Genomic DNA, 24728 nt, shown 5'->3' with positions numbered 1-24728 from the left:
GCCACGAACCTTACTGAGAACAGCGCGTTCCGCTGTCGCGCCAACGGCCCGCCGGTACCGCACAAGCTCGAAACTTCAAACACCCCGGGCACATGTAGCAGCGTTTGGTTTCCGCCCGCTGCATCAACCCATGATTGCTCGGCGTAGAGCCCAGATACAGAGCTTCAGCAGCAAGAGGACCGCTGACGAAGTGGTCGACGACATTCAAGAGCTGTGAGATCTCTGGGACTTCAAGGTGCTTGTGAGAGCTTGCGTTACTAATAAATGTGCAGGTACTCTACTGCTCGCGATGAATTCGAGATAGCCGCCGAAGAGACCGAGGGAAACACCGTTTATGCTGCTGACGATCGTGCGGCAGCCAGGGATGCTCTGGATAAGCTGAAGGAAAAGTACGAGTCGGTCGTCAAAGGCACAGACAGTTCGGTGGCGGATGAGGTCCGTCAGAGAGTGGGACAGAGGATCAGAGAACTGGACAATGCTGTCGTCGCATTGGAGGAATCTGCTACGCATGGTGATTGATTGATGCGACGTCGCATACATTATGGGTCAAAATAAGGGGACAACATTGCTCGGCAGGCGGTAGGATTGTTTCTTATGGTCAATAATTGACTGCAACAAATGGAAGCAGCTAGCTGAATTGGGACTCATTTCGTTCCCTGTGCCGTTGCTACGGCTGCAGCATGCTGACAGCTCCTCGTACATCAGAGCTCTATAACAATCCGTGGTTTTCCATGTGCTTCTGTGCTTTTGTGCTCAGAGCTCGTCCTTGGGAACGCCCTTGATGCCCACCAGTTCAGTCTCAAAGATGAGGACGCTGTTGCCCGGGATTGGACCAATGCCCTTGCTGCCATAAGCCCACTCCGGCTGGATTGTCAACTTCCTCTTCTCGCCAGGACACATGTCAAGAAGACCCTGATCCCATCCTTTGATTACACGGCCGCTGCCGACCGGGAAACTGAGGGGCTGACCGCGGTTGTAGGAGGCATCGAACTCTGCGATTCCACCGTTAGCTTGTGAAAGGAACCAATTGATGCGAGTCCATACCAGTGCCATCCTCCAATGTGCCGCGATAGTGGACGTCAACGTTGTCTCCAGCGACAGTCTTGCGCTTGCACTCGACGCCGTGGGTGACCTCGATGTGAAGAGGCTTGTCCAAGGCCAAGACAAGCGGGAGGAAAGCGGCGATCAGGGTGATGAAGCGCATGATGTAGGTTTCGATTGTCGGAGGGAGGTTTCGGAGCTTGTCGCGGTGATGCTGGGTGTTGGAGCTTGGACACGTTGGCAGACCGAGGGACCGCGTTTCTGGCGTGCCTGGCTGGAGCTCCCCTCCCTGCCACCATCAGATATGATCATCCTCAGCAACGAGTTTTCCCCACTCGCTCTTTATTGTCCTCCAAGACACGAGCCATCTCCGCTGCACATTTCGACACTCGTTCACCACTGCTACACAAGAGAGACCCGATGCCGCTGGGACGCGTCGCCTTGGATCCATAACCTCACTCCTAGCACCGCAATCACCGACAGCGGATGAAGCAAGACAAGTGGCCACGAAAGCTATCTCGAGGAGAGCAGACAATGGGGACGACTTGCAATTGGACCCGAGCCGTCAACTTCAGTCAATCGGTGTCTCCTGTCGATTGGTGTGTCCACATCAAAAGATTCTCGCCCTTATGAGGTGGAAGATCGCGATCCTCAAGACTGCTCACATGGCGTCATCTTTTCCCCAAAGCCTGGATTGTTTGGATTCATCTTGAAACTGGCCGACATGAAACGTTGAATTCAGACAGCGACTTCGTTTACCTTTGACAACTCCTAAAATCGGTCCTATCTCGCAACTTACGGCCTCCTCCCTCTCCGCTTGCGGCTGGCCGCTGAGAATTCAGACATGATGCTATCTCGGAAAGCGAACGTCGTCAAAAAGGGCTACTGATCCTCCAAGTTCCACTGCGGTATTTCCTGCAATGGATCTCGCCGAAGTCAGCACAAGTTTGATGTTTCTCAAACCCTGACGTATTCTCATGTGTTGCTGATTCTACAACACCGAGACTCAGGGTTGGTTTAACACCGAACCTGGCAGCTTCGAGTCAAGACAAGGCTATCACCGAACGCCCCTTAAACGGAGCACTTGGCCTGAGATACGAGAAGACTGCGTACGCCCAATCAGCACCCTCGACCTGCCTATTGCGTGCCTTGTTGAGAGTGTCATCCTCAATCAAATGGCTCCAGCCGAGCCTTGTCGAGACTGTCTCTTCCCTGGAAGTGCACAGCGGATATGCCCGTGCGGGCCAGGGTGTGGGTCTGGCCGAAAGGCATTGTGACAACGCTAACAGAGTCAAGCTCACTTGCCAAGTGCGGGGGTATCTCATCCCGAGATCCTAAAGTTGCCTCAAGTTGTTTTTTCTTTCCTGTTTCATCTCTCTAAATTCAGAGCAAACGCCGCTGCTCTGCGAAACCGGCTTATATATTTGTTGTCACATTGCAGGATGATATGCTGCACATCACTTGCTCCACTGCAACTAGGAGAAGAGCAGGAAATGACTTGAAGACTTCGGTGCTGTCCTGCATAAAGGCTGCGTTAGGCAATCAAGAGCTCGGGGTTCGGTCGAACTATTCGGATATCTTTCCTCCTCATCGGACTCGGGGTAGCTACGTCTAAGCGGCTACGTAGAGGCCACCGGTTACGTTTCACGGCATGTTATGTCAATAGAGCCCAGGCGGCTCCCCCGCTGCAGCCACAGCTGCGGACATGTATCTGGAAAAGGCAGTGATGTGCCAAGAGTGGGAAGTGCCAGCCATACAGACAAGACGTTTTTGTTGATGATGCGGCAAGTCGCGTACTTGGAAGAGTGAAGGCGTCTGGGGAATGCGGGGGTAAGCCACAATTATTGTGGAGAAGTGATGCACAGTCAGTCCCTCGACTACTTCTAGGTCCGAATTGCGGAATAGTTATCTTGACGCTTGAGTGCTCTTGCATACCCAGTTCCCACCTTCTCGTCACCTTGCTTGCATTTTATTCTTTCTTCATAATTTGGATTCGTTGTACAAATTTTCTTCGTCTCCTGAAAAGCAGCCATGTCTGCAACCGCAGAAGACGAGAAGGCCGTCGCCTATCGACAAGAGACAATGGAGTCCCCTAAGAACGGGTCGGAAAAAGACGTCGAAAATGCAGAGCCGCTGCATTTGCAGTCCACCTATCTTGGCGACCCGGAGGCTTCTCATCTACCAAACGAACACCGTCAATATCTTCTCCAACGACATGGCACACTGACTCTGGATCCTTTGCCCTCGTCCGATCCAGCGGATCCTTACAACTGGCCTGACTGGAAGGTATGACTGCCTCTTTTCTTTATCAGCCTTTGGAAATGTACTTTTTATTGTATCTTCAAGAATTGAGCGCTTACTTGCCCGGCAGAAAAATGCCAACCTCTTCCTCGTCGCCTTCCACGCCATGATGACGACCTTCACTGCCGCCGGTATCATTCCAGCTTTTGAATCCATAGCAGAAGATCTCGGCTGCACCTTGCAAAGAGCGTCTTATCTGACTTCGATGCAAATCGCTGTGCTTGGTTACGCGCCCCTTTTCTGGAAACCGATATCCTACAGATACGGGAGGCGGCCTGTTTGGCTCCTGTCCACATTGCTCTCTGCCGTCTGCAACATTGGGTGTGCTGTAAGCCACAGTTACGCATCTATGGCAGCCTGTCGTTGCTTGGTCGCCTTCTTCATCAGCCCCGCAATCGCCATTGGCAGTGGCGTCGTGGTAGAAACGTTCTTCAAAAAAGACCGGGGTCGGTATATGGGCATCTGGGCGTACGTCAAACCAAGCTTTTACCAAGTGCGCCACTGACATGCGAAGGCTTATGGTCACTCTTGGCCCTCCAACCGGACCCTTCATCATGGGTTTTGTGGCGTATCATGTAGGATACCGTTGGATCTATTGGATATACACGATTGTAAGTCGGATCATGTCCCAGTCCAGTAGCGTCGTCACTAATCGACCTAGGTCAACGGTGTACAGTTTGTTGGATACTTCTTCTTCGGCCCCGAGACACGTTACATCCGTCAAGGCATCGAGCACACCGGCAGTACCTTCAAGCGAGAGTACCTCAACTTCCAACGTCTTGACCCGAAGCCACTCCACTGGTATGAGTTCATTCAGCCAGCAAGCCTCGCCAAGTATACCTCTGTCATGATTCCCACCTTTGCGTACACAATCGTCTTTGGCTTCGCCAGCGTCTTCCTCACCGTTGAAATTCCTCAAATCTTTATCGAAAAGTTCGCCTTCAACCCTCAGCAGATTGGTCTTCAGTTCTTGGGTCTGATCATCGGCTCCCTCATTGGCGAGCAAATGGGTGGTCCTCTGAGCGACTTTTGGATCAACAGAAGGACTAAGAAGAGTGGCCAAATCAGACCGGCACCTGAGTATCGCCTGTGGTTGAGCTACTTTGGTTTCCTCTTGGTCATTGTCGGTCTCATTGTCTTCGGAGTTCAGACCGAGAATGCGAAGCACCTGCACTGGAATGTCACGCCCATCGTTGGCATCGCCATTTCAGCCGTTGGAAACCAGATCGTCACGACGGTTCTGGTCACCTACGCAGTCGACTGTCATCCAGAAGCTTCTTCGAGCATCGGAGTGTTTGTCAATTTGGTTCGAAGCACGGTAAGTGTTTCCAGTCCAAACCAATGGTCAAGGTGCTGACAGTGTCTAGTGGGGTTTCATTGGCCCATTCTGGTTTCCAGACATGATTGCCAGTATAGGCATGAGCGCTAGCGGAGGTGTCATGGCCGGCATCGTCTTTGCCGCAGGCCTTCTTCCCATTTTGGCGCTCCAGATCAGTGGCGCAAGGTGGCGGAAGAGTAGAGCGGCAAAGAATGAGGCCCGTGGGGTAGGAGCCGGCAGAGGTGATTGAGGTGATTAAACGAGCTTCGTACGTATCAAGCATTGAACAATTGAATTTCAAACCCGTCCACCGAATTGTTTTGCCGAGCAAAAATGTTTCTTGAGCGACCCACAAGCTTCGTGAGACAAGAAAATGGATGCGTCTTGAGCAACCATCCAAGATTTGGTATCCTCCGGGTTGACGACCAACACAGGCAGGCGTGGACTCTTCACGCAAGTGGCCTGAGTTTCTATCTAAGGCAACCGCCTTCCTCTACAAAGTCTACCGACGACTGCCTCTGCGCGCCTTCCCTCTCCACTTTGACGACACCACGCATCTATCTTCGTCACTTCTAGAAGCATTCGCCACCGACATATCAAACCCAGACTCAACACCTACGTCCCAAGCGTTTCTCACCCACTGAACCCTGCACCATGGCATCTCCACCAACAGGAAAACCAGATCCTTGTTTGATCTGCCACAATCCAGAAGGACGCCTCTGCGTCGCTTGCCACTGCGTCGCCTATTGCAGCAAGGAGTGTCAGCGTAGCGACTGGAGGAGCCATCAGAAGATCTGCCCGCAACTCAACACCCAGCCCGAGCGTCCAGAAGATGGCGAATTCAAGCGCGCCATTGTGTTCAAAGCAGATGAAGACAAGCCGCGCCTCGTCTGGCTCGAAGTGCAGCGCCTCCAGGACCCTGACAACGAAGGAAAGACTCGCACGCCTACCGCGCGCCCGATTGCCGATTTCCTCGCCTGTACCGTTGACGCCGTCACCGGTCTCGGCTTTCAGCGCAATGTCCGTCGTGAGCGTGACTTGAAGCATACCCTGGTCGTCAATTTCTGCATCAGCGACACCGATAAGGTCAACTACTGCATTCGAGAGGCGACGGATCTCCGCAACTTTCACGATTTCAGTGGCGCTATCATCGTCTCCAAGTTCACTGGCTTCACACCGCAAGAGCTGGAGTGCGCAGACGTCGAGGCGGAAGACTATCTCGACATTACTGACTTCCTGGTCACATTTGGCGACCCAGAGTACAGACTTCAGAGCCATCTTCTCGATTCGACTCGTTTCGAGTCGCACTTTGACCTCCCCGATTTCCGCACGTTGAATCTTGGCCCTGACACTCCCGACGAGCAGGACGCCCAGGTCAAGGAAGATCCGAAGGAAGCAAGCCCGCCACTCACACCCCAGGACGACAAGAAGATGGCCAAGTGCGTGCGAATCGCCTGTATGGGCGACGTGCTCGGCGGCTCCGTCAAGTTCGCACAAGCCGAGCTGCCTCTTTCCGACCTGACCATGTACGATGCTTCCAATGTTGCTTCGTCCCAAGCCTACTACAGCTCGCACATCTCGCAGCTCGTCGGCATGCCGATCTGCCTGCGCCGCGTCATGCGCGAGCACGGCGAGCGCGAGGCCGACTTCTTCAACCCCGAGGCGACGCTCCTGCTCACGGAGCTCATGAACACGTCGAGCGACAACTGGGGCTGGCCGCCGCCACACTGGCAGGCGCACTACGGCGTCGTCGGCAGCGTCGTAGCCATGCGCGAGGACGGCAAGGATCTGACCGTGCAGCAAGTCCGCAACCTGTGCGAGTTTGCTCAGATGGTGGCCAGGCCGTTGACCCAGACTGCCCTCGAGGGCGAGATGAAGATTGTTGATTGCAAGAATCTCTACTTGACCCAAGAGAAGATGGAGGACTTTGTGAGGATGAAGAGGCTGGGGATGCGCGAATGACTAGATTGTGTTGGGCCGTCCATCCTATACCCCATTTTCAACGTCCTCCGAAGATGGCAAATACCAAAGTTGTGAGTGCAGTCCCAACCCTGAAGATCGCTGAACGAACCATAAAGCTAACCTTGCTTCACAAGACCAGAGTCCTAATGAGAACAGTGCTTGCTTTCCAAAAAGCCTGCCACTTGTTCTTCGAGTGCCGCCATTCTTGCTTTCGATACCCAGCATGATTATCTGAACAACACATGACAAGATTGATATGAGACTGAGCTCTCGGGTCGAGGGCTGATGGACCAAGGGGTTGAAGCGGTTGCTTTGGATGGATGAAAAGTAGCTCAAAACAGCAATGATAGAGCCGAGATGGGGTTTCTAGGGCTTGCATGAAATGTGCCTCTGCCAACAGAACGCATGTGGTGTATTCGTGATGATTCACACGGGTGACTGGAGATTGAATGCATTCTCGAGTAAAGTCTTGCGATATACAAGATGCGCAACCGAGGCCTGATGTCAAAAGTCGTGGTGTACACAAAGACGACTGCTCCATGTATCCTCATGTCGAGACTGTTGAATGCTCCTCAGGACTCGAGCTCGAACCTACCCACCGCCTAACCACGCATCTTCATCCCTCTCGAAAACGCCAGCCCACCCTTCATCATCTCTTGCCTGGCGCTGCTGGCGCTGTTCCTGCTGTTCCCCATCATCAACCGGCCAACCGCCCATCCCCGCGCCCTCGACACCGCTCATCAGAAAATTGTCCCAGTCTACGCCATTCATCCCCGCGTCAAACGTCCCGTAGCTATCCTCCCACAACCCGACGTCGGCGGCTCCCGACGCCGTTCCGGCACCCGCGCTCGTTCCATTGGCGCTGGCGTTGAATGATGACGATGCGAAGGACGGGAAGTTGGGGAACGAGGGCGGGAAGCCGGATATTTCGTGCTGGCTTTGCTTGCGCGGTGGCGCTGCCATGGGAATGGGCGAGGCAAAGGAGTACGGTGGCGGTGCGGCGGCCGGGGGAGAGGACGTCGGCGCTTGAGCGGAGGGGCGATGAGCTGAGCCTGTAGCTCTGTTGCTGGCATTGAAGGGCGGAGACGAAGACTCCATAGCAGCAGCAGAAGTGGTGGCATCCTCCAGAACGTCATCAGAAGATGAAGGGCGGCTTGCTCCCATACTCCGCAACTTCGTCAACAGTTCATGGCGCGCGCGGATGTAGCTATTCCCCTTCTCGGCCATGCCGCGCAGCACCTCGAGCGCCGTATCCATGGCTTGCACGTCGCGCGGGTTGTGCGGAAAGGCCAGGTTGATCATGACGAGCACGATGGCTGCGCTGAAGAGGTGCTCGCTGTCCATCCAGCCAAAGTTTGCTTTGTGTGATCTGTTAGTCTAGGTGTGGACAGGACAATGGGAATGCTTCAGGGGGCCAGCACTTACCGACTTGATTTTGCCGTGCCGCTGCTTGCATGATTGCTGTGCTATCTCTAGCAGCACCGATGCAGGCCTTGATTACTTGAATCGTCATAGGGCTCAGGCCAGTCTTCCAATCCGTCTCTTTCGTCCCAGATGCCAGGCGTCGCTGGACGATTCGGAAGAGGAGTGGTCGCGCCGTCATGTTGACGCATTGGTAGAAATGTAGGAAAACGGAAACCGTCTCACGCGGGATGCCGTTGTCGAGGCGAGAGCGGTCGAATTGGAGGGTCGGCGGGAGGTCGCGCCGCCAGCTGTTAAGGTCGTTCATGATGCTGCTGACCGAGGCGACGAGGCTGTGTCCGGTTTTGACGCTTTGGCCGGTCTTGCGGTAGATGTCTGGATGTGTTAGGCGCCATTTTCTCCTGAATCCTGTGGACTGGATCATTTTACCATTCATGATTCGGCCGGTGATTCGAGAAAGCTGAGTGTAATGCGACAGTACGATAGCAGGACAGATCTCGGGCTCGTCTGGGAGTCTTGATGCGGGTAACACGCCAATGTCTTCATCCAGGATGGTGATTGGATTTCCAGACTTGGCGCATAGAATCCTTCTATTTGTTAGTCCGGCCATGTTACCATTTGAAACGAGCATACCTGTCCATCGAATAGACGGACCACCAGAGGCGTCGTCTATGCTCTCTAGTCGCTTCGTCGAGATCTGGATCAACCATTTCTTGGTGGAGTCCAAGGGATATGGCCATTCTCAAGGCCAAACCGATCTGATGCATACATTAACTTCTCTGCTTATGAAATGTGTTGCTTTTACTGACATAGAGAAATGCAGCGTCGCGCCGATGGAGATTTTGCATGAAATATCCTACAAGAGAGAGTACTTCAACGAAAAGCACTGATCCCTCTTCGTGGATGTCTGGCAGAAACTCCAAAGCCTGCATGAAGAAGTCGAAACCCGGCGGTCCATTTGGACTGTTCCATTGATTGACGCTGTCATACACCGGTCAGCTGCGATTCACGTGCACCCAAAGAACTAGTTCATACCTATAAAGCTGGCCATATGCAAGAATCAACAAGACCTGGCAGTACTCCAGACAAGATTCACGATCCGAAAGATCTAGTGCGTCATCATGGGCCCTTCTCAGCCTTTCTTCAAAGATCCGAGGGGGAACAAAAGAAAAGATCGTGCCTATGTACTACAGGTCAGTTAGGAGATATTCCGAATCGGCAAGGCGGTGATAGAAACCTGATATTGGGCATGGTATAGATGACGACAAAAGTCATATGGCGGTAGCCTCATTTGGTCCGTCAGTGAAGGTCGCCGCTTTGGCCATGCAGCTGGATTATATGTGGGATATTGGACCTCGATCTTCAGATCTTGGTCCAGATGTGTATCATTTTCCACAAAATTGCGGAGTCGAAGGGCCCAGCTCGTTGCTGACGAATGACCCAAGTAGTCTTTTGATGTCAGATTACAGGATGACGAGAGCAAACTGAAAGACTTACGTCGTTGGCCAGATGGAGTGATTGTCAAGTGCGTGAGTCCTTCGGTCAGGGGGTTGTCTTCGAAGGCGTCGGATTCTCCATGTTCGGGGACATCAATGGCTGTCGGCGATGGCTCCGCCAGCGGGGTACCTGATGGAACAGCACCAGCTGTCTCACTGTCAGTCTACAACATCATATATTGGTTTGTCAAACTCGCATTCATATGCCGCTAGCCGAGCCTTGAGCTGCAGAAAGTAGCTGTGTCGTTCTCTCAGTATCTGGAAATATGGGATTTGGCCGACGGGGACTTACGATTTTGAGACAGCAATCTTTTGCTCTTGCTCAAGATAATGACATTTACTCTCCAGGTTATGCAGCTTGCAATACCTGCAGCAAGGCTGTTCGCCCGTGCATTTGGTTTTTCGTTTTCGACAGACTTCGCAACTTTTAGATTTTGTCAGGCATGCTCACCGTGAGCCAGACACGCGGGAGAATAGCCTTACGCCAGGGAAGTCCGCCTGTACGGATCATGGACTTTTGAGGGCCTGCGAGTGCGCGAAGAAGGTTGCTTCGCCGAAGACATGATCGACGAGGTTACTCTGGGGTGCAGGTGGGTCCGCTGGCGGGGGGCAACGTGGACTCTGGCTACATGGAAGAGCAGAGTCGAGTTGCACCACGGCAGCTGCTGGATGTGGCATCCGATCTGGGTGATTCAGCAGCAAGGCTGAGACTTTGATGTTGGGAGTACCAATTGAGGTGGAGTCACAGTCAGCGCTGAGCGTTGTTCGGGTCCTCGCTTGCTGCATCCATGCGGCACGGACGCGCCCCATCGTCGCCGGCCGGCCACCATCTTTCACCTCCCCGACCCCTCACGACGCCTCTCGACGTCAGACTTGTCAAACACTGCTCTTTGCCATCCCTTGCGCCAGGTTTCCATCTGCTGATCTTGGAATCGGCATCATGTCCGTCTCTGCCATGTATCTGAAGACTTCCCGAGCGTCTGTCGGTGGAATGATGCGAAAGAACAACGGCGGCTTATCTCTCGCTTCTCCACGGGTTTGCAATCCGATCAGCAATCTGAACCCAGGCCAAGCCCCGCGATAGGCCAGCGACCTATCCTGGTATAGTATGGGATCATGCAGATAAAATCACCTGCAAAACACCATACCATTGATGCTTCCAACGTACCTACGACAACATGGACACGTCCGAAAACCATACCATGTCGGAATCAGTCAAGATGGACGCCAAACAACCTCATCACGATGGAACCAGTGATGCAGAGTCAGGAGAAGCGGTGCTCCACTTGGATCCAGTCAAGGAGACTAAGCTTTTGGCGAAGCTCGACCTGGCATTTACACCAATCATAATGTTGGTGTACCTGGTAAGGCAGCTGCTCAGAATGCCCGACACAAGGCTGACCAGCGCATAGAGTTGCTTTCTGGACCGCTCAAACATTGGCAACGTCAAGACGGCAGGCATGCCAGAGGACATTGGCGCCTCCTCAGAAGAGTTTTCCACGGCTGTTTCGATATTCTACGCTACCTACGTTGCGTTTGAAACCCCATGGGCCGTACTCCTGAAGAAGCTCACTCCTCGGATTCTCATGACCAGTCTTTGTGTTGTGTGGTCGCTCGTGACCATATTCTCTGGTTTCATCTCGAACATCGGAGGACTCTACGCTACTCGACTTGTCCTGGGAGCTTGCGAGGGTGGCCTCTTTCCAGGTCTCAATCTTTACCTGACCATGGTTTATCGACGAGAGGAACAAGCCAAGCGCGTGGCTTACCTGTTTGTTTGCACTGCCATTGCTGGTGCTTTCGGAAGCCTGCTCGCGTATGGAATTCTCCACATGGATGGAGTTTCTGGGCTTGCTGGTTGGAAATGGGTCTACATCATCGAGGGTCTTTTCAGCATCGTCATCGCTGTTCTGATCTGGTTCGGACTGCCCAACGATCCTTCCAACGCCTACTTTCTGAATGCCGAAGAGAAGGAAATGATGCAAATCAGGGCCATTCAGCGCCAGGCATACATGGGCAGCGAGGAATTTTCGTGGGAGGAAGTCAAGATCGCATTGGTGGACCCCAAAGTCTACGTGAGGTGCGTTTTTAATGCTCTCTGAACCAACCCCTTTTTCTATTTCATGCTGACATGATGCAGCGGTGCCATTCAATTTTGCCAGGACATCCTCCTCTACGGCTTCAGCACTTTCCTCCCTTCGATTATCAAGGGAATGGGATACAACACCCTTCAATCGCAATATCTTTGCATCCCGGTCTACGCTGTTGGAGGTATTGCCTTTGTTACACTGGCGTTCATTTCTGATCGGCTCAAAATCCGTGGTCCGGTACGTGACACCCTGATACCCGTGCCTGAATTGATTCCTGACGTACCTTTTAGTTTGTGGCTTTCGCCAACATGTTCGGTATCATTGGATACGTCCTCCTCCTTACGAATGTCTCAAACGGTGTCAAGTTCTTTGGTTGCTTCCTCACGGCAATCGCTGTGTACAACGGACCCGGCCTGAACTTAACCTGGCTCAATGTCAATGTAAGTGGAGCGAGAATAGCGAAAGAAAAGCAAGCGACTGACAGTTTCAGGTTGCTCCGCATTATAGGCGTGCTACCGCCATTGGATTCCAGCAGACTATAGGAAACACAGCAGGCGTAGTTGCTGGTCAGATTTACCGGACCGCCCCTTACAAGTTGGGCAACGCGTAAGACTCTCACTGGCTACGTTTCTCTTTTCGGATTACTGACATGATGACAGCTTCTCTCTTGGCGCCATTTGTGTCAGCCAGTGCCTTATCCTTGCGAAGTGGCTCTACATCAAGAAATGCAACGACGAGAAGCAAGCCATTGCTCGCGGCGAAAAGGAGGACACGCGCAAGGTCAAGACTGGTGATCGGGCTATCGACTTTGAGTACCACATGTAAATGGCCACAGGCGCCACATCGGGCCGGGGATCGGAAGGATGGCTCTTTGTGCAACAATCGGTCGCCCCAGACGCGAGGTAAGACGGATAGGAGGCCAGAAGTTGGCAGGCTTTGCTAATTCTTCACAGTCCAACTGCCGATCTCATACGACGGGAGATTGGCTTGCCCCGACTGGTCGTCCGTTTTCTTCTACACGACTTAGACTTTATTACCGCGGCGTCAAGGATTCGAGCGATTGGAACTTGTTCATGACTTATATACCCTCAATCATCACGACTTTTGGATCACATCATCGTCTTTGATATCCAGCACAATCATGTGGCCAGGAGCGTGTCCCATAATGGTGCCAGACAGGTCCGCCCTCATGACAGCCTCCTGAGGAGTGACTCCACAACCAAAGAAGACAGGCACATTTTCCTCGTCTCCCTCCGTCAGTGGCTCACCATCCGCCGTTACAGGCGGCTCGCCCCAGTCCACATTGTTGATAGTCTCAATCCCCAACGCCTTGACGGCATCCCAGCCCCAGGCAACCGGCTCGCCATGCGTCGTAACGTACGGCCTCGTCACATCCCTCACCGTCTCGATATCCGCCTTCTTGTACGGCCGCATCGACACCACGTATGTCCCGCCCGTAAACGCGCCCGCCGGGCACAGTCGAATATTCGTTCGGTACATGGGGACGACGCGGCCAAGGACCATGTGGCGCGGCGGCAGTCCAGCTTGCTCGAGTGCCGTCTCGAAACTGTAGGAGCAGCCGATGAGGAAAGCGACGTGGTCGTCGCTCCATTCTTCGACAATGTCCTCGCACTTGCTCTTGACGAGCTTGCTGTCCCTGCATTCGCCGTCAACTGTCAGCCATTCGCTTCCCTCTCACGGTACCACTCCACCTACCTGTACACCATGAACCGCGGCGCATCCTTCCGAATATCAATCCCCTTTGCCACATTCTCCCCCGCCACTCCGCTTACCCAACTCTTCAACTTGTCGAAACTGCCCACATCCGCCGACTCGGCGAGGAGAGGACATGGGACGGGGTTGCGCTTGCACAGGAGGCGGAAATCGGAGGCGTAGCGCGAAGGCAGCACGATCAGGTTGGCTTGCAGGTAGCCAGGCGCGACGCCGGAGGTGCTAAGGATCGTGTTGTCGCGAGCGGCATGGCGGGCGGCGAGGCCGTCTGGGAGCGCGGGGGGAACAATCGAGCCCATAGGCGTAGTCGATTGGCTCGCTGTCGTTGCGTACGTAGCGTTTGAGTACCTCGTTGGTAGGATATCACGAATCGAGGAGCAACACGGGCAGATGGTCGCGCGGTGGGATCACCGTTGAGATATTTATTCAATCCTATCCTTTTTGCTTTTTATCTTTTGACTCTTGGAGCATGCAGGTCTGCCATGGCTGAGATGTGGGGTTGATGCTCGCCATGGATAGTCCCGTGTCGGCTGTCAGATACGATCTGATAGCGCTGTCGGATAGCTGAGCCGAGACGAGGCAACGCGGGTTCGGCTCGAGGACTACATGTACACACCTGCTGCTGCTGATGCTGATGCATCTACCTACAAAGCCTAGAAACTGACAGTGGTGATCTTTCCAGCTGCGTTTCGGTGTGGTGCGGATGCTTCAATTGCCAGACAACTCTTGCAATCTTCATCATGATCGGTTCTTCCGGAAGAGGAAACCGCGACTGCAAACAATGAGCGCTGTGGAAGTCTCGAGATGCCCCACGCTGAGAAGATTGCCCATTCAACTGTACGTGACCAATTCGAACTCACCAGAATTCCAAAGAGGTTAGTCCCCTGGCAGCTGCAGAGAAGCTTGTCGGAATGGTAGGAACGCGCTGTGCGCGTCGTCAAATCAGGCGAATCTTAAAAGCGGTCCTCTGATTTGCTTCGTTAAACGAAGACTGCGAGAATCGAATCAGTCCCTGTTGAAGCTAAGGGAACATTGTAAATAGCGTGACCATTCCTTTCGTGCATTGGATGAAGAGGAAGGCGTTGAAGATGCAGCAGTGTTGTTGTTCTCCGCGCCGCGCTCTGACCAAATTGGGTTAGCTTGGATCCACAGGGGAGATCCTTGACGTCTACACCCCCCAGGCCGTCCTCTTTCTCCATCTTAGCTTTGTTCAACATACGCACTTCAATGCTCTGACATTCTTGTCTGTGACTCAACTTTAACTGCTCAGGGGCTCAAGCAGGGGGGTTGTGAATTTGCGTAGAATGGCGTGGATGACAGCCTCGACTTGTTATTTGCACACCATATGACGATGATATCAATTTTCGCGCCCGGCTTAATGCCATGGCAAATGACGCGATTTCACAGAAGTTTACGAGAAACACCGGGGGTGCTTTGATGGCCTCCTGCACAGTAGGTGACGAAAGAAATTCAACCAAGGCTTTGCTTCAAGTCGTCGCACACTTACACACAAGCGCTTGGATGCTCCTTGTGGCTATTTACTAAGAGAAAAATTCTCTCTATGTTGGAGGCATCAAGCGCTTGGAGCCTCCTCGTCTCTACGCGTGCTGACTTGGTGAGTGGTGACAGAGATTCTTGGATTGGCAATTTCTTTTGTCACCCACTGTGCCTGCACCAACATTGACAAGTCACATTAACTGGGTCTTGCCCCACAATAAGTGGATGCTGTATTTTCGCTTCCTCTGTCTTATGCCTACCTCGCCTGCTGAATCTGATGTGAGTTCAGATAACCCCAAGCTTTTCGCTCGCCGGAAAGCCTCGACGACCCTCCCTCTTCTCCAACGACGCAGGCCACGCCATCATGGGTGCTGATCGCGATGCCACTTCTAAAGCTCTGCTTGAAAGACTTTCCGCAAGAGCCGACATCCCAGAGTTGGATACTTTCGAACTTCCAGACGACTGGCGGGCAGATCAGGCTAGAGATCCGAAGCAGTGCTGTTCCACTTGCCATTGGAATGGTCTTTGGGACCAGATCCTCCACTTCGACGGTTCACGAATTCCAGGACTTCAACCCGGGGTCTTCCACGTTCCTTTCCGAAGTCTTCCCTTCAGAAGTCCGCATCTGATGGAAATCTCTGTTGCGCCATTTTTCTCGCTTTGTCACGCAAGTTCGACGTTGAAGGACACGAGAGCATGTGGTGTAAATGGACTGCAATCGACATTGGTCGACCTTGGCGCCGGAGTCCTGCAGTCGGCATCTACATCTCCTGTCACTCTCCAACTAATCAAGTTCCCCCAGGGGCACTTGTATATCCCAATGGAGGCCACAAGTCGACCGATACCAAGTCAGAGGAGACTCTGGCTTGGGCCAAGCGCCACATTGAGGAGTGTGTCAACACTCACGACTGCCATGTCTTTCAATCGAAGGAGACAGAGCTTCCCACCAGGCTGATATATATTCCAAAGGATGCACAGACAACCGGCGTGCGGCTTATTCGAGATACTGCAAGCCTCCCCAAAGATACTCGGTATGCTGCTTTGAGCCATTGCTGGGGAAACTTGACACCTCCCTGTCTCACGACGACTAAAAACATCGACAAATACGCGATAGAGGGGATTCCCTGGGCACGAATTCCTCCAACCTTCCGGGACGCCATGCTGTATGCAAGAAGACTGGACCTTGACTTCATATGGATAGACTCCATGTGTATCATTCAGGGAGCCGACGGAGACTGGGGACGCGAATCCACCAAAATGTTCCAGTACTACTCCAATGCGTACGTCACGCTAGCTTCAACCTTTTCATCCGACTGCAATGGAGGACTATTCAGTGAGCGACATATCAAAGCCAGCAAACTTCATCTTCTGGATATGAAATTCCGAGGCCAAAGGTACCCTGTCTATGCCTGTTACGACTTTTGTTCTCAAGGAACCCTCGTCGATCTCTTCGAAAAGAAAAATATCGTTCAGGAGCTTGGCGACTCCTTCCAACTACTACGCCGGGCCTGGATCTACCAAGAGCGACTTGTATCACCGCGACTGCTATTATTCAGTGAGAAGCAGCTGATCTTCGAATGCTTTGGCGGGAGGTGGTTTCAAGAAAAAGACAAGACAACCTTGGATACGTACAAACGGAGCTACGGAGACTCCTTGAGCAACACGGCTGGCGAAACAGCTGAATCTTCGTGGCTAAACCTTCTGGCGGGGTATGTTGCTCTCCAGATCACTTACGCCGAGGACAAATTGCCAGCAATAGCGGCTGTCGCAAAGCAATTTTTGTCGCACCAGAAACTCCCACACACACCGGAGCATGAGTACATCTGCGGTCTGCGAAGGAGTCATCTTCACATTGATCTAATGTGGACCGCAAAGGATTATTACGACGAGAAAGTCGAACCCAAGCTCTTCTGGCGTGGGGATTCCTATCTTGCGCCAAGTTGGTCGTGGGCCTCGGTGCCGAGAGAGACGACTCTCAGTTGTCTCAAAACCTTTCCCAATATCAAAAAGAGATCTGCAATCGCCGTGACAAAAGAACATCTGAGCTTTGCAGAAGGGGACCGTTTTGGTCGAGTTCTTGGCGGACACATCACCGTCGAAGGCCGCGTGTGGGACGGTTGGTCAGATTTTCCTTCACACAACTCTGTGGATCAATGGGATTTCCAGGAGACCAAATTTTTGCGCGTGTCTGGTATCCGATGCACCTTCGAATTCAGCCAGGATGTCACAAATATTCAACCTCGTGTCGAAGAACAGGTCTTAGGCGGGAAGATTGTCAAAAAAGTCTTTTTGTTGCAAACATGGGTCTCAGTGGATGGAGAGCACATGGGATGCCTCGTACTATGCAGAAATAGTGCGAATGGCCGTTATTTTCGAGTGGGCGCGTGCGAAGATATTCTAATCGAAATGCTCCCAGAGGTAGAGCGTCAAGAGTTGGAGATTGAATGATGCAAAGTCTCTCGCAGGAGCCTAGAGTCTTTGAGTTCGCAATCAAGAGTGCGCGCACAGGATATCAGGAAGCGTTCGAGCATGCGTGTTTTGGATCCAAGGGAGCATTCAAGCACACATGCGCTGGATTACAGGGAGCATTGGAGCCTACGAGCGCTGAATCTGGGGAGTATTCTACACTGTGGGGAGAGTTGTGCTTTCCACGATCGGAAGGCAATGTCCAAATACCGTTAGCGGGGTCGGTGGCGGGGTGATCTTCGCGTACCCACGACTTCTTGCCCCTGTGACTCCCCACGTCAGCATCTTCTCGACACACCTCTAATCACCGTGAGGCATTCTTCCTTCCGCGCGACACGACCGTTTCCTGCATTAACCCCGGGGAAGTCGCAGTTGAATGCAGCATGACAGCTTGTACGACATTTTTGATTCGTTTCTTTGCACATCGCACCACGGCGGCGCGATTTTGCGCGTCCCAATTCGAGATGGACAACGGACGTAGAAGACATTCTTACGGATATGGCGACCTAATTACTTACATCTCAAGACAGAGACCACAATGGCTGCACAGTTCTTGGCCGCAACAACGAATTTGCTCTAACTATCGTCCAAAAGAGCTTTCGGCTGATCACGTTGCCATGTTCTCTTCACCCGTTTGCCAACCTTCAGGATGACACTGCTTGCAAGCATTCGTCATCGCTCTCGACACAGTGCTATTGTCGACGATTCCCCAGGCAACGCGCAACGCGTTTCCCACGGTGCTGCAGACTATAAAAGCACAATTCGCGCCAGGCCTGCATTTGCTTACGACGAGTCCCAAAGTGATACCATTTCTTCAACCATTACCCGGGAGCTGGCAGATTCTTCCAGTACTTTGCGTCTTCACTCCCCCCAAATGCCCCGTCAAGATGTTCCCAACAGGACTCCACTCCGGAAGAAACGCCATGCACTGCCCGAGTGCAACTATGAAAGAAGTTTGCCTTTCCATCAGACGGATTCGAACGAAAGATTCAACTACAAGGAATGCCGGATCAACACACAGCTCAAGCAGATACGAGTTTTGCACGTGCACAAGGCGGACTCATATGACGACCCGATCGAGGCAACGATCAAGGTCCGTGACCTTCACCACAAACCGCTCTACAATGCTATGAGCTACACTTGGGGTTCCGAAGGCTCCCTGTCGGAAATTCGACTGGCCTTACATGGCAGTCGACACTTCAGACGTTTCAAGATCAGGAGAAATTTGGAAGACATGCTCAAGTGGATCCGAACAAAAGACGGTGACGCCAAAGTGTGGATAGACGCAATCTGCATCAACCAGCAAGATGATTTCGAAAAGAGAGAGCAAATTGGCGTCATGAGAGAGATATTTTCCGAAGCCTGGGAAGTATGGATCTACTTGGGTGAACTGGAGCCAGGGTTCGACATGTCGAAGCAGGAAATGCAACATTTGCTGAATGGCATGATGGCCGAAGGACGCCAAACATCTTCACAAAATCTGTCACGGCTCATCCACCATATCCTTCAGAACCCGTGGTTCACACGTGTGTGGATCATCCAAGAGGCTACGGCCAAGCTCACGTCAAGAGTGATCGTAGACGGTCTCGAGTTTCCTCTTCTCTCATTTCTGGAAGTGACCACCGTGAGAGGCAAACCGAAAGATCTGCAAAGGGAGTGGTTTTACTTCTTGCATCAGCTGGCTAATCCACCGTGGATTGGAGCTTGCACCATCTACAAGCTTCTCCTTTATACAGGCTCATTTCCAGCCGAGAAGCGGAGAAAACCTCGCAACAAGTTCTTCGAGACCACCATGACACGGCGCCAATTTCGTGAGCTCGCAAATAAATGCATCTACGACGACACGGAACTCCAACATGAGATCGACGAGACTGGCAGAGCGGTCGTGCAATATGGAGCAGTCAAGCTCATCGACCTACTTTGCGAATTGCGCATGTTCGCAGCCTCTGTTCCAGTAGACAAGATCTACGCAATCCGCAATCTTGCCACCGATCGTGAACAGGCGCCCGAAATCTCGTATGGTGTGGATCATCTGCCAGTCTTCATCGACTTTGCGAAATATTTCGTCAGGAGCGGCCAAGGGAACAGCCTCTTACATGCAGCATCAAGCTTTGTCCAGCACAAAGACCTCCCTTCTTGGGTGCCCGACTGGAGCTCGCCCAAAGCAAGAGCCCTTTCGATCGATCGCGTGCTTGAAGCGTACGTACGCGCAGGAGCCCAGCAGGATATGCTGATGTCCATCGGCAGAGGCGGACGCCACTTGCTCATCGAGGACGGTGTCGTCGCGGACACGGTCAAGTACACTGTAAAGTCTCCGGACTCGAAGCAAGGTCGAGGGGTAGAGGAAACCAAGAGGGAGCTTGATCACCTCTGCACACTTCATCGAATCGGTCGCTTTTCCAATCTCATCGGTTTGTTACAACAAGACCGACTGTCAGACATCCATTGGTCGGTCCCCGAAAGCGCCAAAGCCGACATCTTCCCCTTGCTCTTGGACCTCCTGGCCGCCATAATAGCGGAGCAAGACGAGGCTGGCAAACAATCAAACGCATCCTCTTCGCACCGCCTCTCTTCAAACTGCAACGACAAGACCTTTCGCGGCGACGAAGACCCTGTCCAGCGGCTCTTCGCCAACGTGCTGCGCGAAGATGCGCGCTGGCCCTGCATCGAGAGTTGCGACAGTCACGTCGAATTCCACCTGCTCCAGCACCGCCAACTGTGTATAACAGAGGAATACCGCTTGGGCCTGGTACCGAGGGACGCGCGGCCAGGCGACAGGATAATGGTGTTTCCTGGTGCTGTTACGCCGCACATTATCCGCCAAAGAGACTCGGGCAATTATGAGTTGGTTGGAGACTGTTACGTGCGAGGGTTGATGCACGGCAGAGGACTGCTGTTGGGATACGGACAAACGATTGTTCTGGAGTAGAAGGTCGTGTCTGATTTCACCTCGCAAGAGCATATGTCTCTCAAAGCCTGGGTAAAAGAATAGAGCATACTGTTATAAGATCAGGAGACTATGGACTACTGGTATTTTGAAACCCAAGCCCCCACCCCGCCGCCCATCACCCCGAGGAAGAGTCGTACACGCACCCACGCAAGAAAGATGATGCTATCCCAAAAACGCCGCCAACGCCTTGCCCTGCCCCAAAGTGCCAACAAACACCACACCACACCGCACCACTTGCTTTTTCTTCAGTCACTCGCCTCCTCTGCATGCCCACAACTGCGAATTGCACAAGTCTTCATGCGCGCGGCATACGACGGCTCCCTGTACCGCTGCGCTTGGACTTGTACTCAAGAAGCATTAGGCGTGCCCGCCGACGACGAGCGCAAGCCATGCCACCAAGATAGTCAGGCGTCCGGGTCCTCTTCGCCAATAGCATCGACGTCCAGCTCGCCCTCTGCGTCCTCCTCCACAACCTCAATCATCTTCCCCTTTCCCTTGCCAATGCCTTTCCCCTTGCCAATGCCCTTGCCCCTGCCGCTCCCGCGGCGCGAGCGCAGTACCGTCGATGGCGGCTCCTCCTCAGAGCCCTCGGCATCCTCGTCCTCGTCCTCGTCGTCTTCGTCGTCATCGGCGTGGTTGTGGTTTGGCGTGTCAACTTCGCCCAGCCCATTCAGCAGCTCCATCTCGCCGAGCTTGCTGCGCGTGCGGCGGACCGTTGTCGGCGGCGCCACTGACCGCGCAGCGCTGCTTCGCGTGCCGTGGTGGCCTGCAAGCGGCGTTTCGGGCTGGGCGGCTGCGGAGCGCGTCGAGGTACGGTTGGGGGTGCCGGTTCGACGGGCGGTGGCTGAAGAGGAGGAGAAGGGTCGCCCGCGTTTGCGGGCCGCGGCGCCGGGGATGGGTGGGAAGACTTCGAAGCGGGTTGGAGGGATGACGGAGGCGGGTTGGTTGGGGGCGGGAGTCGCGGCCGTGAGGGAGGGGGCGGGTTGAGATTGGGATTGGTGGTGATGGAAGCCGTTGGTCTTTGGCGTTGTAGGATTAGACTTGTTGGATGTCGCTGTGTGTTCAGCAGCGGTGCTGGTGGCGGCAGTGGCGGCAGAGCTGCGCCGACGGAGTGGTGTTGTGGGTCGATGCTGTGCTTGTGGGCTACGTGGTTCGGCTGGTTCAGCGGGTGCGGCTGGTTCAGCGGGTGCAGCCGCTTCTGCAGCAGGCTCGCCCCCGTCTTCTTCTTTGGTGGGAGCTTCATCGCCATCTTCATTTTCCGGTGGCGGATGCCCGTTAGTTTGCGGCTGGACTGGTGATTCCTTGGCCATCTCCTGTTGGACGCCTTCTTCAGGTGCAACCTTTTCTTCACCTTCGCCCTCGCGCTGGGCGACAGTATGGAGAGGCGGACCTTCATCGTAATGGGCGAGATTGTTGCGCCCCATGACGTAAGGTGTCCAAACAAGGCAATCCGGCTTGATTTGCGGGTATTTTTTGGCCTCAAACTTATCAATGTACTGCTTGAAGTAGTCACAGTCCAACCTGAGGGCATATGTCTTTGTGACCGGGTCTCTGACAAGGGCGCGCAGACCCTCGAGCGCGGAAACAATGTCGTCTGGCGTCATGCCTGTGCGCTCGGAAAGCTGCGTTATACTTATCGGCGTTTTCTGGCTGATAAGATTGTAACACAGTATTAGCCGCCAGTAGCTGCGGTACGAAACCAGACCCATATCGGACAGGGGCTTTTCTGGCGAGCCCGTCTTCTTCTCGACCCGTGTCAAGAGGTAGGAGAACTCGATCAGCATGTGCCCAAAGCCTTTTCGCTGGTGGATAGGTAGGACCAGGATGCAGGAAACGTTGTTGAGACTGCTTGGGCGCTTCTCTTTGGAAAAATATCCGACAAAATGGCAGCCATATTCGTCCGTTTCAGTCATTACGTAGAACAAGAAAGGCTCGACGTCGTAGTAAAGCGTCTTGGAGCCGAGGAAAAGTTTGGCCAACAGGCAGAGATTCTGGCAGTAGACGGGATTCTTCCGTCCGTCGACCTCGAAAAATGAAAATCGTCCATCGCGGTATATCTCGTCGCCAGGTGGATGCTTTGCCGGGCATTTGAGCTGTAAAATGTCAGAAACTGAGTGCTTTAAGAGGCGCGCAGATGACTCACCTTGTGCCGCCATGCGACATAGTCGGAGTTCATGTACTTGAGGCAGAATTCGCAAATATAGAGAACCTTGTTACGACTGTACTCTTCGGGATAAGGAGCCGCATGCCAGGTATCAATCTCGTAGCCTCCAAAGTTGATACACTTGATCTTGCTGGGTGGTCCAGACACTTTTGGAGTTCGTGAATGATCATGACCGTGTGATGCTGCAGTCTTTTTCTTCCAGTCATCCTCGGCCTTGAGTCGGGCATCCTCAAACCGTTTGCGGTCTGCTGCTTGAGGAAAGGTTTTGGTGGTGTCAGCTTCAGCTTCTGAAAGGATACCACCATAAGGTTTCGACTTGGAGTCATCAGTATCGCGATCGGGAAAGCCAAAGAATTGATGAAAGTTGTTGTGCAGGGCAGGGTAGTGTGAGACTTCGGGCTCCTCGACCGCGGCCGCGGCAGCCCTCTCGGCTCGTCTGGCACGGTCGCGCGCTCGCCGCTTCTTTTGCTTGAGCGTAGAGCTCAGCACGTCTCGAAGCTTGGTGGTGTCGAGGTTAGTAAACGCTACCACGAGCGAATGCTTTGTAGTTTTGATGATGAGAGCACCAGGACGGTCTACCTTCTGCGACGTGGAGCGTCTTGGTCTCGTACGCCGAGAGGTCCTGACGGCCTGGGAACCGTCCTCGTCAGAGTCGTCTCGCATCTCTCCATCCGTAGTCATTGCTGGCTGAGAGTTTACAGCAGCGGCAGCCACGGATGAGCCCTCATCATCATCTCCAACATCAGACGCAGTCTGGGTTTGAGAGGAGCGTCGCCGTTTCCTGGTGGCACGCACGGGCAATGCCTGCTCTTCAGAATCTGCCTTGCGCTTGCGTAGGGCGCGGGAGCCGTCCAACGGATCATCTGGATGGATGAGTGTGTTGAACACGGAGTGAGAGTCTGGCTTGCTGGCCCCACGGGAAGTGGGCAACAAGTCTCTGGTGAGTTTTTGTGCAGATGAGCGTCTCCTAGGAGCTGCCTTTGGCGTCTGTTCCTCGTCTGCCTGCAGGCCATTTTCCAAACAGGAGGGGCATCGCCATTTCAGTGCATCTGTAAGCGTGAGTGAGTGCTCGGTAGAATAAAGCGGCCGAGTTGAGAGTGAGCACAGGGCTTGGCTTACCATCATCTGTCTTAAGACAGTTAGCGTCCCGGGCACACTGCCGGTGAGCTGCGAACAAAACATCAGCACCCAACTCTTTCACACTCTTATTCGTACTCACAATTATCCCCGCACACTGCGCAAGAGAGGACCTCTTCATACTCCTCACTCGGGTCATGCTCCTCGTCTTCTCCGCAAAACCTGTTTTCCGCAGATCAGCATCAGGCCCACCCAGTTACAGACATGCATATTAGACTTACACACAGCGGTTCGCGTCGACGACTTCACCATCAGCCTCCTCTGCAGTGTCGGTCTGATTGTCCCAGTCGTTCCCAGCTTCTGATTCGGACTCGCTCTCCGCTTCGCTTGCACTGCTCTTGGCATCCTCTGATAGTGAGTCGAGGTCGGCGTCCTCGTCTTGCTCATCGACATCCAATTCTTCCCCAGCTTGTATCTTGACAGCCCCAACCGGTTCCCCGGCGTCTTCCTCGTCGTCGACTTCTTCGCCTTCGGCATCCTCATCCTCGCCCTCTGCATCAATATCCATGCCTTCTTGTTCCTCTTCATTGTTCGGCTCCTGCCCTTCCAGCGGCGCCGGTTGTATCATATCCACGTCCTCTTCGTGCTCGGCATCCACATCGCTGTCATCGTCCCCAATGTTGTTGCCTGGTCCCTGGCCTAACAGCCTGCTCGGCTCGGCGGCCATGGCGTATGACAAGACCGAGGCCAGTTTGGAGGATATGAAATCCAGATTTAGATACTGAGATGTCCCAAAGTCGCGCGTGAAATGAGGCTTTGACACGCTTTACGGCCTGCGCATGCAGAGTTGGCGTCGCGCAGAGGCCAAGTCGCGTGTTCGCACGGGTGGAAAGCTCGAGAAGCGCCCCAACGCACGAGATACGGGTGTGGTTTAGGCATATACTGGCGTGGACGAGGGCATTGGCGGACGTTGGGGGACGTAGGTGAGGTTGTCGGCGCTGGTGCGTGGCTGGATCGACTGCGGAGAAGCCGCGGGCGCGACGCGTTGATCTCTGGGCGTCGTCGCGGTCTTGTAGCGATTTATGCGACTGTGCAAGTAGCTGGTGAGCTGGCGACACCGGATCCGTCGTCTGCCGGCGGCGAGAGTGTTGTTGGCGATTTTAACTGCCCCTTGGTTTGCTGCTGTCACGGAGTCTCGCTCACTTCCCTCCCA

The 24728-nt window shown here is 53.6% G+C and overlaps 12 protein-coding genes across 12 annotated transcripts; 6 read left to right on the top strand and 6 right to left on the bottom strand.

Moving 5' to 3' along the window:
• Positions 1–130: 130 nt before the first annotated feature.
• BKA78DRAFT_351203 (uncharacterized protein) lies at positions 131–519 on the top strand (the record flags this gene model as incomplete). The annotated part of the gene is made up of 2 exons (XM_066891124.1): positions 131–213; positions 273–519. 2 exons carry the CDS (start codon positions 131–133, stop codon positions 517–519), a joined length of 330 nt encoding a protein of 109 aa, XP_066746798.1.
• A 234-nt stretch (positions 520–753) lies between these two features.
• On the bottom strand, positions 754–1204 carry BKA78DRAFT_330610 (FK506-binding protein 2 precursor; the record flags this gene model as incomplete). The annotated part of the gene is made up of 2 exons (XM_066889793.1): positions 754–992; positions 1045–1204. 2 exons carry the CDS (start codon positions 1202–1204, stop codon positions 754–756), a joined length of 399 nt encoding a protein of 132 aa, XP_066746797.1.
• Positions 1205–1342: 138 nt separating this feature from the next.
• On the bottom strand, positions 1343–2979 carry BKA78DRAFT_309585 (uncharacterized protein). The gene has a single exon (XM_066888039.1). The coding sequence runs from the start codon at positions 2364–2366 to the stop codon at positions 2085–2087; it is 282 nt and encodes a 93-aa protein (XP_066746796.1). The 5' UTR covers positions 2367–2979; the 3' UTR covers positions 1343–2084.
• A 144-nt stretch (positions 2980–3123) lies between these two features.
• BKA78DRAFT_335874 (major facilitator superfamily domain-containing protein) lies at positions 3124–4969 on the top strand (the record flags this gene model as incomplete). Its single annotated transcript, XM_066890226.1, has 5 exons — positions 3124–3327; positions 3413–3810; positions 3857–3953; positions 4004–4660; positions 4710–4969. 5 exons carry the CDS (start codon positions 3124–3126, stop codon positions 4908–4910), a joined length of 1557 nt encoding a protein of 518 aa, XP_066746795.1. The 3' UTR covers positions 4911–4969.
• Positions 4970–5314: 345 nt separating this feature from the next.
• Positions 5315–7035, top strand: BKA78DRAFT_378299 (uncharacterized protein; the record flags this gene model as incomplete). The annotated part of the gene is made up of 2 exons (XM_066892905.1): positions 5315–6693; positions 6757–7035. The coding sequence occupies one exon, from the start codon at positions 5315–5317 to the stop codon at positions 6620–6622; it is 1308 nt and encodes a 435-aa protein (XP_066746794.1). The 3' UTR covers positions 6623–6693; positions 6757–7035.
• Position 7036: 1 nt separating this feature from the next.
• On the bottom strand, positions 7037–10345 carry BKA78DRAFT_342165 (fungal-specific transcription factor domain-containing protein). Its single transcript, XM_066890373.1, has 11 exons — positions 10024–10345; positions 9833–9964; positions 9738–9778; positions 9542–9688; positions 9282–9493; positions 9080–9231; positions 8854–9025; positions 8678–8802; positions 8474–8631; positions 8048–8419; positions 7037–7980 (listed from the first exon to the last, which is right to left on the bottom strand). The coding sequence occupies exons 1-11, from the start codon at positions 10101–10103 to the stop codon at positions 7214–7216; spliced, it is 2358 nt and encodes a 785-aa protein (XP_066746793.1). The 5' UTR covers positions 10104–10345; the 3' UTR covers positions 7037–7213.
• A 397-nt stretch (positions 10346–10742) lies between these two features.
• BKA78DRAFT_330609 (high-affinity nicotinic acid transporter-like protein) lies at positions 10743–12455 on the top strand (the record flags this gene model as incomplete). The annotated part of the gene is made up of 6 exons (XM_066889792.1): positions 10743–10904; positions 10953–11620; positions 11681–11867; positions 11921–12070; positions 12121–12236; positions 12290–12455. 6 exons carry the CDS (start codon positions 10743–10745, stop codon positions 12453–12455), a joined length of 1449 nt encoding a protein of 482 aa, XP_066746792.1.
• Positions 12456–12725: 270 nt separating this feature from the next.
• BKA78DRAFT_248475 (DUF1445 domain-containing protein) lies at positions 12726–13660 on the bottom strand (the record flags this gene model as incomplete). Its single annotated transcript, XM_066884398.1, has 2 exons — positions 12726–13287; positions 13347–13660. 2 exons carry the CDS (start codon positions 13658–13660, stop codon positions 12726–12728), a joined length of 876 nt encoding a protein of 291 aa, XP_066746791.1.
• A 1894-nt stretch (positions 13661–15554) lies between these two features.
• On the top strand, positions 15555–17306 carry BKA78DRAFT_293878 (heterokaryon incompatibility protein-domain-containing protein; the record flags this gene model as incomplete). Its single annotated transcript, XM_066886266.1, has 1 exon — positions 15555–17306. The coding sequence occupies one exon, from the start codon at positions 15555–15557 to the stop codon at positions 17304–17306; it is 1752 nt and encodes a 583-aa protein (XP_066746790.1).
• Positions 17307–18198: 892 nt separating this feature from the next.
• Positions 18199–20253, top strand: BKA78DRAFT_351196 (heterokaryon incompatibility protein-domain-containing protein; the record flags this gene model as incomplete). The annotated part of the gene is made up of 2 exons (XM_066891123.1): positions 18199–19523; positions 19572–20253. The coding sequence occupies 2 exons, from the start codon at positions 18199–18201 to the stop codon at positions 20251–20253; spliced, it is 2007 nt and encodes a 668-aa protein (XP_066746789.1).
• A 104-nt stretch (positions 20254–20357) lies between these two features.
• BKA78DRAFT_103172 (uncharacterized protein) lies at positions 20358–23793 on the bottom strand. Its single transcript, XM_066882118.1, has 3 exons — positions 23558–23793; positions 22418–23487; positions 20358–22367 (listed from the first exon to the last, which is right to left on the bottom strand). The coding sequence occupies exons 1-3, from the start codon at positions 23712–23714 to the stop codon at positions 20679–20681; spliced, it is 2916 nt and encodes a 971-aa protein (XP_066746788.1). The 5' UTR covers positions 23715–23793; the 3' UTR covers positions 20358–20678.
• On the bottom strand, positions 23583–24708 carry BKA78DRAFT_309570 (uncharacterized protein). The gene has a single exon (XM_066888038.1). It carries the CDS (start codon positions 24240–24242, stop codon positions 23793–23795), a length of 450 nt encoding a protein of 149 aa, XP_066746787.1. The 5' UTR covers positions 24243–24708; the 3' UTR covers positions 23583–23792.
• Between the last annotated feature and the right edge of the window lie 20 nt (positions 24709–24728).

Source organism: Phyllosticta capitalensis, assembly GCF_038381095.1.
Source record: "Phyllosticta capitalensis strain CBS 128856 chromosome Unknown BKA78scaffold_3, whole genome shotgun sequence".
NCBI lineage: Eukaryota > Fungi > Ascomycota > Dothideomycetes > Botryosphaeriales > Phyllostictaceae > Phyllosticta > Phyllosticta capitalensis.
The sequence above is the reverse complement of the archived record's forward strand: the minus strand, read 5'-3'. Positions and strand labels throughout refer to the sequence as shown.